This window comes from Otolemur garnettii, unplaced genomic scaffold (genome assembly GCF_000181295.1).
Source record: "Otolemur garnettii isolate 467f Iridium unplaced genomic scaffold, OtoGar3 scaffold00105, whole genome shotgun sequence".
In the NCBI taxonomy this organism is placed as follows: Eukaryota; Metazoa; Chordata; class Mammalia; order Primates; family Galagidae; genus Otolemur; species Otolemur garnettii.
In genome coordinates, this window is record NW_003852500.1 from 1564475 (window position 1) to 1578065 (window position 13591).

The window sequence follows — 13591 nt, forward strand, 5'->3', positions numbered from 1 at the left end:
GCCTCCCAAGTAGCTGGGACCACAGGCGCCCGCCACAACGCCCGGCTATTTTTTGGTTGCAGCCGTCACTGTTGTTTGGCGGGTCCAGGATGGGGATTCGAACCCTCCACCTTAGGTGTACGTGGCTGGCGCCTTAGCCGGTTGAGCTATAGGCGCCGAGCCGTGATAGTGCACAATTATTGAACACCTACTGTGTGCCAGATGCTGCCCTAAATATTCTCTTCTCGGAGATCAACAAACTTTTTTCTATTATTTTATTTATTTTTTTTTTTGCAGTTTTTGGCCAGGAAGGGGTTTGAACCTGACACCTCCAGTATATGGAGCCCTACCCCTTGAGCCACAGGCTCTGCTCAATTTTTTTCTATTAAGGGCCAAATAGCTGATATTCTTAATCTTGCACCATGACTCAACTCTTCTGTTGCAGCACAAAACCAGCCATGGACAATATGTACACAATGGGTGTGGCTGTGTGCCAATAAAACTGTAGGCACAGAAATTTAAATTTCATATCATGCTCACATGTCATGGAATATTGGGGGTTTTTTCCCAAGCATTTAAAAATATAAAAACCTGGCTCGGTGCCTGTGGTCCCAGCTACTTGGGAGGCTAAGGCAGGAGACTCGCTTGAGCCCAGGAGTTGGAGGTTGCTGTGAGCAGTGATGCCATGGCACTCTACCCAGGGGGATAGCTTGAGCCTCTGTCTCAAATAAATAAAATAAATAAATAAAAACCAGACAGCGCCTGTGGCTCAGTGAGTAGGGCACTGGCCCCATTTACCAAGGGTGGTGGGTTCAAACCCAGCCCCAAACAGCTAAAACAGCAATGAGAATTGCAACAAAAAATAGCCGGGCATTGTGGCGGCACCTGTAGTCCCAGCTACTTGGGAGGCTGAGGCAAGAGAATCACTTAAGTCCAAGATTTGGAGGTTGCTGTGAGCTGTGACACCATAGCACTCTACTGAGGGTGACAAAGTGAGACTCTGTCTCAAAAAGAAAAAAAAGTAAAAACCATTCTTACCTCATAAGAGACACAAAATCAAGCCTTGGGTCAGATGTGGCCTGCTGGCCATACTTTGCCAACCTTTGTATTAATTCATTTAACCCTTGATATTAGCCCTGCAGCGGGGGCTCTGATTTTCCTCCAAGGCTGCCAAGGACAGTTGCACAGTCTGTTCAGTGCAAAAAACTGTTCAGGAAATGAGGGATGAAATCTGGCTGGGCTTTGCTTTGCTGAAGGAGCTGCAACCACCCACAGGGGTGCCTACAGGATCCTGAATTACCCCCATTTTAGAGATGTAGACACTGAAACCAGGGAAATTAAGAAAGTTCTCCAAGGTCACAAGCAAATGAACAAAGAAAATTTACAAGCAGAATCTGTGAACTGTCACAAGCAGAGCACCTTTCAGATATGGAAATGGATAGATAGTGCAAGGTGGTGAGAAATGTCACCTGAGGAAGTCAGGTGCTCTCAAGATCATGTTCTGAAAGTCTTCCAGGGACAGCCGCCCGTCATGGTCCCCATCAGCTTCGTCCAGCACCTTCTCACACACCAGGCTCACCTCCTCGGCGCTCAGCTCCCCCCGAGTCAGTTTGGTCACCGTCTGCTCCAGATCCCACGCACAGATGTAGTCATCATTGTTAAAGTCTGTGGAGCAGGATAGGTGGGGAGACACAGCAGGTGGCAGGCAAGGTGGGCTCTCTGTGGGTATATCCTGTTCCCATGTTTCAGAGGAGGAAACTGAGGCATTAGGAGGGCACCCAAGATTCTGAAGTAAAATCTGGATCTTGCCTTGGAATTGGGTAAGGACCTGCTGGGAGTTCATTCATTTATTCATATACCAAGAATGTATTGAGCACCCACTATTTGTTTGGGGGCCCATGATAATTGATTTTCATGTATTCACTAACTCAACAAGTATTTCTAGGTGCCAGACACCACAGTAGTTATTGAGTGCCTACTGTGTGCTCAACACTGTAATAACCTGCATTCGTTTGTTTATTCAGCAGGTATTTATTGATCACCTAGTATGTGTCAGGTAGGATGATAATTAATTTTCATTCACTCACTCAACAAGTATCTCTTGAGTGCCTACTAGGTACCAGGCACTGAGACAATGGCTTTTCTTTCATTTACTCATTCAACAAATATTTACTGAGCACTTACTATGTGCCAGGGACAGGAGACAGATGATGAAGAAAACAGATAGTGGTGCTACCTTTGGGTCTCCTCAGACAGAAAGTCAATAAGAAATGAACAGATTGGCTCAGAGCCTGTAGCTCAAACAGCTAAGGCACCAGCCACATATACCAGAGCTGGCAGGTTCAAATCCAGCCTGGGCTTGCCAAAACAACAATGAAAACTAAAACACACACACACACACAAAAATAGCTGGGCGTTGTGGTATTGCTTGTAGTCCCAGCTACTTGGGAGGCAAGGCAAGAGAATTGCTTAAGCCCAGGAGTTGGAGGTTGCCCTGAGGTTGCTATGGCACTCTACCCAGGGCAACAGCTTGAGGTTCTGTCTCAAAAAAAAAAAGAAGAAGAAGAAGAAGAAGTGAACAGATCAATGAATAAGAAATTAACACATTAACTAGCCTGTAAGATGTATGTAACTTACACTGGTTTTGAGCCTGGGGCCTCATGAAGCATATATAATTCACTTGTCTCTTTACCTTGGGTACCTTAGGTACCAAGTGGGCCCCAAAGGAAAATATTTTTTTCTAATGTGGCAATCAGTGTTAAGGTGCACTGGCCAGTGCTAGGAGAGAAATAGGATGGTGGACAGGGAGTAGCTGGGAACAGGGCCTACTTTCTACCAATGCTTCAAGGATAAGAAAGAGCTGAGGGAAAGGTGTTCCAGTCAGAAAGTATAGCACAGATATACTGTATATATATATACAGGTATATAGCCTGGAGGCCGAAAGAGTTTGGTGTATTCAGGAAACAGCAAGGTCAGTGTGGCTGGAATGGAGTGAGCCAGGGAATGAGAAGGGAGGTACCAGGGCAGGGTGGAGGAGAGGGTCACTCAAGGCCTCAAAGACAATGGGGTGACATTTGTGGTGAGATACACCTGGTTCTCATGCCCCACTCCACCCTGGGGCCATTCACACACCATAAATTTTAAAAGCATAATAGGCCTTGAGGTCACGGGGAGCCATTTCACTCATCACAGAAAACATATCTAGGAAGTTGTTGAGAGTCATGTGGCCATCTCCATCGTCTGAGAAGACCTGGGCAATCCTCTGGCGGAAGGGGTTGTCCTGTGGACAGAAAGGAAGGAGGCTGTCCATCCTCTAACCAGTGTCCCTGGGAGCCCACAGGGTTTCGCTCTCAACACCTACCTTCCTGGAAAGTTCCAAATACCTTCCAGCAAGACTTTCTCCCTCCCACAGTCCCTAAACAGGATTTAGGGGACTCTGCTCCCTGCCTCTGTGGTCTGAGTAAGGCTGACTTCACTTCCAGAGCCACAAGCAGCTACGTGATCCGGGTGAGGCCAATCAGAGATTTCCATTCTCCTGGCAACTGTGATTGACTCTGGATGGGCATGTGTCTCTAACTGGCCAATCAGAGGCTGCCCTGGAATGTTTTTCTGAAAAATTGGGAGGGTGGGACCTGCTTTCTGCTGGTTGCAAAGCTAACAGAAGATAAAGCTAGGTGGTTGAAGGTTCCCTTCAAAACCTTCAGAGGAGAGGCTGCCTGAGACTGAAACCTCTTCCTGGCAAGAGATGAGAGATGGAGGGAGATTCCTGAGCACACATCATCAAAGGCCCTGGTTCCAGCTGCATCTGACCCTAGTTCCTGCCCTAGATGTTTTGTTCAGGTGATCCAGTCAGTTTTGTCCCTCTTGAATAAGGTTTCTCTCAGTTGCAATAAAGTAATTCCAACTCACAGTCACTCACCACCCCCCACCCAGGTTCCTCTCGGAGGCACAAACCATGCTTCAAACATCCAGGTGAGCAGAATCTGCATTTAGCAGCTTTTATTATGAAAAAAAGAGCAAATGTTGCCTGAGTACTTGGCATGCAATACATCCTGTCCTAAGTGCATTACCTGTATTGTCCCATTTCAGCCTATGTTATCTCATTTCATCCCCCTCTCCAACCACTCTGAGGGCTGTTTTTTGTTGTTGTTGTTTGTTTGTTTGTTTTTTGAGACAGAGTCTCACTATGTCACCCTCAGTAGAGTGATACAGCGTCACAGCTCACAGCAACCTCCAACTCCTGGGCTTAAGTGATTCTCTTGCCTCAGCCTCCTGAGTAGCTGGGACTACAGTGCCTACCATAATGTCTGGCTATTTTTTGGCTATAGTTGTCATTGTTGTTTGATAGGCCCGGGCTGGATTTGAACCCACTAGCTCTGGTGTATGTGACTGGAGCCCTAGCCGCTGAGCTACAGGTGCCAAGCCAATTCTGAGTTTTAATCCTGTCTCTGTCACATTGTACCTGTGTGACCATGAACAAATGTCACCACTGTGAGCCTCAGTTTTCTTATCTGTAAGATGGGGATAATTGAAGAATCTCCCTCATAAGAATGCAACGAAGGATATCACTACTATTTTCCCCCCACTTGTCTCATGCCTCAAGCATACCTTCAACTCAGGCATACTGCCAATGAGCTCATAGGGGACCTTCACATCAGGGCAGCTGGTGTAGTCCAGAGGGATGAGCTGAGGGGCCAGGTCCTGGTAGCGATAGAAGAGCCTGGTGTGGGGAGGGAAAAGCTGGGGAAGGCTGGAAGCAGGAAGAGAGCAAAAGACTCATCCCTCCTTTCTCACATTTGAAGCTACTCAGTCCACACAGAAGAGTGCTAGATCCCCCAAAGCCACCAGCCCTAGACCTGGCCTTCAAGAAGCAGAGCCAGACACAGGTACTTCTACCCCACTGGAACCAGTGCCAGGGTGGGGAGAGGACCTGAAGTCTAGGAGAAACTAACTGGGAAAAGCAAGCCAGGGAGGAAGAAGGGCTTCCTGAGGGAGGGGGCATTGGTGCTGGGCTTTAAAGTATGAGCAGGAGCTTACCAGGCAGATGGAGTTGGGAGAAGGTAGGATGTTTGTGGTCAAATCATTTCACAGTAAGCATTCCAAGAATTCTAGATAACCCATCAAAATCTGGAAATCATTACATTACTGACAAGACCCTGACTCTGACGATCTCCCCATTCTCACATTTTCCTTTCCTCCCTTTATAATAGAAGGTAGGTTCTTCAAGGGAGACAGAGCAGAGGCAAACAGCTAATATGCAGGGGTTTTTTAAAGGACAAACGAAAGATACTGTGCAAAGCACTGAATACCATGCACACTACCTAGATTAGAAGACCAGCTCACCCATTAAATGCCCCCACCTGGTGATGCTGTACCATCATTGAGTAGCTGACTTGTGGAGACCATTCTTGATGAATCCGAAGTCCCCAAGCTGCCAAGAACCATCTCTTTTTTTTTTTTTTTTTTTTGAGACAGAGCCTCAAGCTATCCCCCTGGGTAGAGTGCCATGGCATCACAGCTCACAGCAACCTCCAACTCCTAGGCTCAAGCAAGTCTCCTGCCTTAGCCTCCCAAGTAGCTGGGACCACAGGCACCCACCACAATGCCCGGCTATTTTTTCGTTGCAGCCGTCATTGTTGTTTTGGCTGGCCCGGGCTGGATTCAAACCCACCACCTTAGGTGTATGTGGCTGGTGCCTTAGCCACTTGAGCCACAGGTGCCAAGCCCAAGAACCATCTCTGAGGGAGGCAGGAGCCCCTGGTCATATAAAGACTAGGTACTGGGTGGTGTGAGGGGGCTCCTAGTACTTCAGTCCTGACCACCCTGTTTCCTATCTGGGTCCTTTCAGAGACTACCCCGGGTTTAGGCTTCTGTGTAACCTTGAGCAAGTACCTTTCCCCTTCTGAGCCTCAGTTATCCTATCTGATAAGCAAGAAGCTTGGGACAGACTAAAAGTCAGCCTTCAGACTCCCTGGGGCTCTGCGCATCTGCCCTCAGGTTTAGGGTCAGTCTGGCCCTTTGTCTGAGCCTCAGTTTCCCCAACAGTAATCTGATCATGATGGCCAAGGTGACCCCACAAGCTGTCCTCACCCAGACAATGGGGCTCACAGGCAAAAGGTGTGCCCATCAATAATGGATGCCTTGTGACCACATAATTGGGGCCTTGGCCCCTGTCACTCTGCAGCTGAACCCCAGCCAGATTGGGTTTCACAGCTCCAAGTTCATGGGTCAGGGCCTCTCGACAATGGCCCCACAGTCTGAGTGATGATGTGGGATACTCACCTGTGCCCATCTTGCTGGTCTGATGCCAGGGATCTGCAGGCATCTCAGGCCACCTCCTTGCCCCACACTCTCTCCTTGGTTTTAACCCCACACCCCAGAGCTGCCTCTGGACTCTGCACTTAGACTCCTGGCCTCCAGTCCCAGCCTCTCCACATAGGCCTGGGAGGAGGTGTCTTTCTAATGTGTTGGTTGGTCTCTCCCCTCCTCACACACTCTTCATGGCTCCCTGCCACCCTTGGGAGAAAAGCCAAGATCATCAGCTTAGAAACTGACGATAGGCATGCCTAAGACCTCCTGCCCCACCTTTAGCACTTTAAAGTCCCACCAAATTGCAAATATCCTCCAGCAATGAACAGAAAGTTGTTTCCAGGCCTTCTCTCTCCTCCCCAGACTGACCTCATGATCTCCTTCCTTGTGAAGAACGTACAGTCCTGTGGAGAGATGTGGTGCCTTTACCCAGACCTTGCCTTTGGAGCATTATTTCCCCACCTCCTCCCACCACCCCATACCCACACCGATAGCCTGACACCACTGCATACAGAGCCACACCAGGAACCCTGGCGGGCTGTGACCCCAGATGGAGAGATAATTTTCCCATTTCTCAGACCTGAGAACCAAAGCTGTCAAGCCTGGGGAGGGCCATCCTGTCCCCTCTACCTGATATGCTTCCAGCTGCTCATGAGTGAAGACTGTCTGCTTGTTGCCCATAGTGAGGACACAGCACACACTCCGGATAGACCCCTGAAGCCCCCAGTCTCCTCAGGGCCACACGTTTGGGTTGCCAGGCTGCTGTGTACCAGTGTCTGGGCAAATCTCCCTGCCCTGCCTGTCACCTGCCCACCTGCACCGTCACTCCCAGCCTGATTGAGACTCAAGTTACAGCCGTGCTCTCTGGGAAACAGCTTGAATGTGTCCCCTGGCAAAGAGGTCATGGAGTAGCCCTCAGTGGGGAGCCCACATCTGCCACCACCAGGTGAGTCTAGGGGAAGGGGGCACCTTTGAGAAATAGACAGGGTGTCAGAAAGGCTGTGGGCACATCCCAGCTCAAATTCTAGCTCTCTGCCCTTTAGCTGTGTGGCCTTGGTTAAGCTAGTTGACATCTCTGAACCTCATTTCTGATAAGAAATTATTACTTATCTCATAGGATCTTTCTGAGAATCTAATGAGATAACAAAATATTTGACCATTGACTATGAGCCAATTCCAGGCACTGGGAGCATAACAATGAACAAGCTGGATGAGGTTCTGAGGTGTCCATTGGAGTTTTTAATCATTATTATTATAAGTATTATGTCAAGACTTAGAAAAATGATCCAAGTTCTAAGTTTGAGAAACGGGTTAAAGAACACCAGATAGTTCTTTATTGCAGAAATTATCAGAGCCTTTCTTCTCCTTCTCCATCTCCCCCTCTGCCTCCCCCTGCCTCTCCTCCTCCTCCTTCTCCTTCTTTTAAGAATCAGGGTTTCCCTCTATTGTCCAAGGATGGAGTACAGTGGTGCAATCACAGCTCACTACAGTCCTGAGCTCTTAAGCTCAAGTGACCCTTCCACCTTAGCCTCCTAAGTAAGTTAGGACTACAGGTGCATGCCACAATGCCCAGCAGATAATTAAAAAAACAATATATTTTTTTTGAGACAAGAGTCTCACTTCGTCTCCTTCGGAAGAGTGCTATGGTGTCACAGCTCACAGCAACCTCAAACTCTTGGGCTCAACAATTCTCATGCCTCAGCCTCCCAAGTAGCTGCGACTACAGATGCCCGCCACAACACCCAGCCATTTTTAGAGATGGGGTCTCACTCTGGCTCAGCTGGTCTCGAACGAGTGAGCTCAGGCAATCCACCACCTCAGCCTCCCACAGTGCTAGGATTACAGGTGTCAGCCACCACACTGGCCTAAAAAGAATTTTTTTTTTTTTGTAGAGACAAGATCTTACTATGTTACCCAAGCTGGTCTTGAACTCCTGGCCTCAAGTAATCCTCCTGCCCCAGCCTCTCAAAGTATAGGGATTACAGGTGGGAGCCACCATGCCTGGCCAGAGGCTTTAATATTCAAATGTGTACTGTGCATCCTCAGGGAGAAGGAAGATACAATGTAGCTGCTACCAACATTATTAAGACCCAAGATCCAGGCCCAGCAGTGGCTCATGCCTGTAATCCTAGCACTCTGGGAGGCTGAGGCAGGTAGGTCACCTGAGCTCAGGAGTTCAAGACCAGTCTGAGCAAGAGTGAGATCCCCATCTCTACTAAAAATAGAAAAGCTAGCTGGACATTGTAGTGGGCACCTGTAGTCCCAGATACTTGGGAGGCAAGAGGATCTCTTGAGCCCAGGAGTTTAAGGTTGCTGTGAGCTATGACACCATGGAACTCTATGCAGGGCAACAGAGTGAGACTCTATCTAAAAAAGAAAAAAAAAAAGAAGAAGACCAAAGATCCTTCTGGGAGGGTCTAAAGTTATTAGCCTGCTTCTTTATGTCTTTCGTACTCTCTTTCCACTTTCCTCTCCTGATCAGCCCTTTGCAGCCCCATTACCCCAACCCTCTGAACCATTCTTGAGTCTTTCCCTTCCCTTATCCTCATTCTCTAAGGCCTGGACCAGAAGACGTCCAGGAGATTTCCCTGCCTCAGCCTTGTTACTGAACAGCAGGCTCACTTCCTGACATGCATAGAAGGCACTATTTTGGCAACAGCTTTCAAGAAAGGAAAACATTTTGTTGTGAGTCCACTGGCAAAGAGCAGGAGGCAATGCTCAAATCTATCTTTCCAAGCTGGAGTTTGGGGTAATGCAAAGAGTAAGGGATGGGGGTAGGGGAGGAGATGAGAGGCTGCAGCAAGGCATAATCTTGTTGGGTCAGATTGGGGTCATGTGAGAAAGCAGTGATCTGACTGGATGGTGGGTCCTTGGCTCTTCAGTCTGTACTGCACCCTTAGCTTCTTAACTCAGTCCCTGCTCCTCAATCGAAGCATTTAGGTTTTGTTTCGCCTGTGGTTGACTTTTCCTTATGGCTGGAGCTGGGGTCATGAATTGGGCACACTTGGTTCATCTGGGCATGCTCAGGTTACATGACCTGCAACCCAGGGGGTCTGTTGCACTGAAAAACAACTCATCATTTCATTACATTTTCTTACTGGCACAGTTGAACCAAAGTTGAACTAGACTGAACTGGTTCTGCAGTTACAGCCTCATCAAACCATCCTCTACCCGAATCTACACAGTCATCTTAAAATGTGACCCTGATCAGGCTTTAAAGACTCCCCACCAAAGTGGACTTTTTAAAAACAGACATCATTTGATGAGGTGCCATTTACTTATTTTTGGTGTTGCTGCAATTTGCCAATGGGATCTTCTTCATAAAATCTTCCAAAGGGGAAGGAGTGATAGGAAGGAGTGTGTTATGCTTACACCTAAAGGGCATAACAGTGTATATGGCACACCTCCTGGGTGCAGGACACAACTACAACAGGGACCTTACTAACAAGCACTGTAACCTAATCATTTGTATCCTCATATTAATGCCTGGCTAATTTCTCTATTTTTAGTAGAGACTGGCTCATGCTCTTGCTCAGGCCAGTCTCAAACTCTTAGGATTACAGGCATAAGCCACCCCACAGAGCTATTTAAATTGTCTTTAATATTTTTATGGCTGTATTTTAAAAAATTTTGTTTCCAAGTATCTTCCATCTATGATTTTTTGAATTCATGGATGCAGATCTCACGGATATGGAGAGCTGACTCCAGTTGCAAATCATCTATCTCATAAGGAACTAATATTCAGAATATATAAAGTACTTTTGTAACTCAACAATAAAAAGACACATAACTCAAAGACAACATGCTGAATGCTCAAGGACAACATGTACTATACGAAGTGTCCAGAATCTGCTTTCTCTTCCCCTGGGAATGGGAGAAAGAAGGAATTTGGGGGGGGTGATGGGACTTTTCTATATCTTGATAACAGTGTTGGTTTTACTAAAAGAAAAATTTTCAACTGGGCGCAATGGCTTACGCCTGTAATCCTAGCATTCTGAGAGGTCAAAGAGGGTAGATTCCTTAGCTCAGGAGTTGGAGACCAACCTGAGCAAGAGTGAGACCCCATCTCTACTAAAAATAGAAAAACAGAGGCAAGAGGATTGCTTGAGCCCAAGAGTTGGAGGTTGCTGTCAGCTATGATGACATCATGGCACTCTGCCCAGGGCAACAGCTTGAGATTGTCTCCAAATAATAATAATAATAATAAATTCATTAATAATAAAACACTGAGGCTCTGTCTCAAAAAAATAATAAAACTTTCAAAAACCTATATTGAGCAGACCCACAAGTGGGCAGCTCTCAGGACCGGAAGAGATTTAAAAAGCACCCCTAGCCATGTGGGCAGGCAATATTCATAGACAGAAAAAAATAAATGACATACAAAACAGTCAGACATTTGCTTGATGAGGACATGGTCTCATCAGTGGACAGCCTGTGACTGGCTGAAGATCAACTGCTGTGATTGGCTGAGATTCAGCTATTGGTTATACAAGTAAGACATATACCCTTGTTAGGTTGCAGCTGTTTGCATACAAAGTTAGGTTGACATTTGCTATACAGGGATGCAAGATATGGAGCCAGCTTTAGGTTAAATCCATTTTAACAGTTACATGGCAGGCTATATTCATTTCACAAAACTCATAGAACTCTACACTAAAAAGGTTAATTTAATTTTATTGCAATTTTTTAAATGAAAATAATAGCAAAACTAATTAGAAAGGTCTCCTTACTCTCTATTGCTTCACGACTAAAGTCCAGATTCCTATGCCTAATTAGACACCTGATGGTTTGGCTATCCTGGCCCTCCAGCAACAATTAATTATTGATCACTTACTGTGTGCCAGGCACTGTCCTAAGTCTTGGTAATACATCGTGAGCAAAACCAGGCCCCAACTCTCATGGAGTTCACATTCCAATGGCCTACAAAAAATAAAACAGAGCAGGGATTGAGAGAGATAAGGGTAGGCTATAAAGATCGGAAAGGAAAAGAAACTCTGCCAGGCTGGCATTTGAGTAGTGACGGGAAGAAAGTGAGTGAGAGAACAGGCTGAATAGGAAAAGAGTTCCTGGCAGAGAACAGAACAGGCGAAAAACCCCTGAGGCTGGAATAATCTTCACGTAGTAGAAGGAGGGCAAGGAGATTTAGCACTGGGTAAGGACTCTACAAGCACTATGATTAGTTAGCTGCTCACGTCTGCCAGTCACCGGAGGCTGTTTCTCTGACACTCCAGCTCCAATAATGGGTTTGTGGTTATTTTGCATTTCCAAGAAATCATTCTTAATGACATAAGACAAATTAATTTTGTCTTTGTATGGATCGATTCCACCTTTGTTACTGTAAACAATATGCAACAATACCCCTTATAATATAAGCTATAGTGCACAGACTTGCAATCATAACAATACTGCACATCATTAACCATTATGGAAATGCAAACCAAAACCACAATGAGATATCGCCTCACGGCTACTTAAAACAGTAAACATGTTGTCAAGACTGGAGCCCCTGTACTGTTGGTGGGAAGGCAAAATGGTGTAGCGGCTATGGGAAACAGTATGAAGGTTCCACAAAAAATTAAAAATAGAACTACCATGTGATCTGGCAATCCTGCTTCTGGGAATTTATTTGAAGGAATTGAAATCAGGATCTTGAAGAAATATTAGTATTCCCATGTTCACAGCAGCATTATTCAGAATAGCCTGGACATGGAAACAACTAAAGGTCTATTGACAAATGAATGAAAGACAGAATGGTATACCACACACACACACACACACACACACACACACACACACACGCATGCACGTAAACAATGGGATACTAATCAGCTTTAAAAAAGAAGGAAATCTCAGAATACTTGACAACATGGATGAACCTTGAGGACATTATGCTAAGTGAAATAAGCCACACCAAGAAAGACAAATACTATATGATTCATATAAAATGAGGTTCTAAAATAGTCAAATTCGTAGAATTGAAGAGTGGAAAGGGACTTGCCGGGGGATGGGGAAAAGTAGCAAATGGGAAGTTACTACTAATTGACAGCATAAAGTATCCGTCAGGCAAGCTGAATAAGCTCAGCTGACGTGCTGTACAACATTGTACCTAGAGTTAACCATAATGAATAACACTTAAAATTAGACCTCATGTTAGTGTTCTTATCACAATAAAACAATTTAACCCACCACATGCACTGTCCCATCATCCAACAGTGGCACTTTGGTGTAATTCCAAAGGAGTGAAAATTTATGTTCACACGAGAGCCTGCAACAGAAGTTGAGAGCCCCAAGCTGGAAACCACACGCATGTGAAAGGTTGAGCAAACTGATCCGCCCATATCATCCAAGAATACTACTATGACATCTAAGAATTACTATTCAGTAATAAAAGGGATACATACACTTGTATAAAACCTCTGGGGAATTACGTTGAGGGGAAGCAAGCCAATCCTAACATGCTGTATAGTATATGATTCCATTTATGTCATATTCCTTTTTTTTTTTTTTTGAGACAGAATCTCACTATGTCGCCCTTAGTAGAGTGCTGTGGTGTCACAGCTCATGGCAGCCTCAAACTCTTGGGCTTAAGTGATTCTCTTGCCTCAGCTTCCCAAGAAGCTGGAACTATAGGTGCCTGCTACAACGCCTGGCTATTTGTTGTTGTTGTTGTTGTTGCGGCTGACTCGGGCGGGTTTAAACCTGCCAGCCTTACTGTGTGTGGCTGGCGCCATAACTACTGTGCTACAGGTGCCGAGCCTATGTCACATTCTTAAAACAGTATCAGAGAAATGGAGGACAGATGGCTGATTGCCAGTGAGTGTGCAGGAATGGAGGCATACCAATAAAAGGGCAACAATTGGAACCTTTGTGATGACAGAATCATTCTGTATCTTTGCTGGGGTAATGTGGTAATGTCAATATCCTGGTTTTGAAACCTTAGTATAGTTTTGCAAGATGTTACGATCAGAGAAAACCATTGATATTAAGTTACAAAAGCTTTGAAGAATATTTTGGGTTTTTATTTTGTTTTACTTTGAGACAGAGCCTCAAGCTATCAACCTGGATAGAGTGCTGTGACGTCACAGCTCGCAGCAACCTCAAACTCTTGGTCTTAACCGATTCTCTTGCCTCAGCCCCCCAAGTAGCTGGGACTACAGGCACCCAACCCAACACCTGGCAATTTTGTCACCCTCGGTAGAGTGCCATAGTGTCACAGTAAAGGAATTAAATATCCAGGAGGTGTATTTTTTTAGTCAACTTTGCAATGACATCAAGCTAGCTGACTGAACTCTCACTTTAGGAA

The 13591-nt window shown here is 45.9% G+C and overlaps 1 protein-coding gene across 2 annotated transcripts in view; it reads right to left on the reverse strand.

The window, feature by feature from the left end:
- CIB3 (calcium and integrin binding family member 3) overlaps positions 1-7009 on the reverse strand; it is an 8615-nt gene extending 1606 nt beyond the window's left edge. Inside the window, exons 1-5 of one of the 2 annotated variants that reach the window (XM_003796518.1) lie at positions 6919-7009; positions 6658-6692; positions 4588-4699; positions 3112-3259; positions 1449-1644 (exon numbers count right to left, since the gene is read on the reverse strand). In XM_003796518.1, the coding sequence (XP_003796566.1) occupies positions 1449-1644; positions 3112-3259; positions 4588-4699; positions 6658-6692; positions 6919-6969 (542 nt within the window). In that variant the 5' untranslated portion in view covers positions 6970-7009. The remainder of the gene's footprint in view (positions 1-1448; positions 1645-3111; positions 3260-4587; positions 4700-6657; positions 6693-6918) is intronic. The other variant, XM_012809419.1, reaches the window with a different exon arrangement.
- Between the last annotated feature and the right edge of the window lie 6582 nt (positions 7010-13591).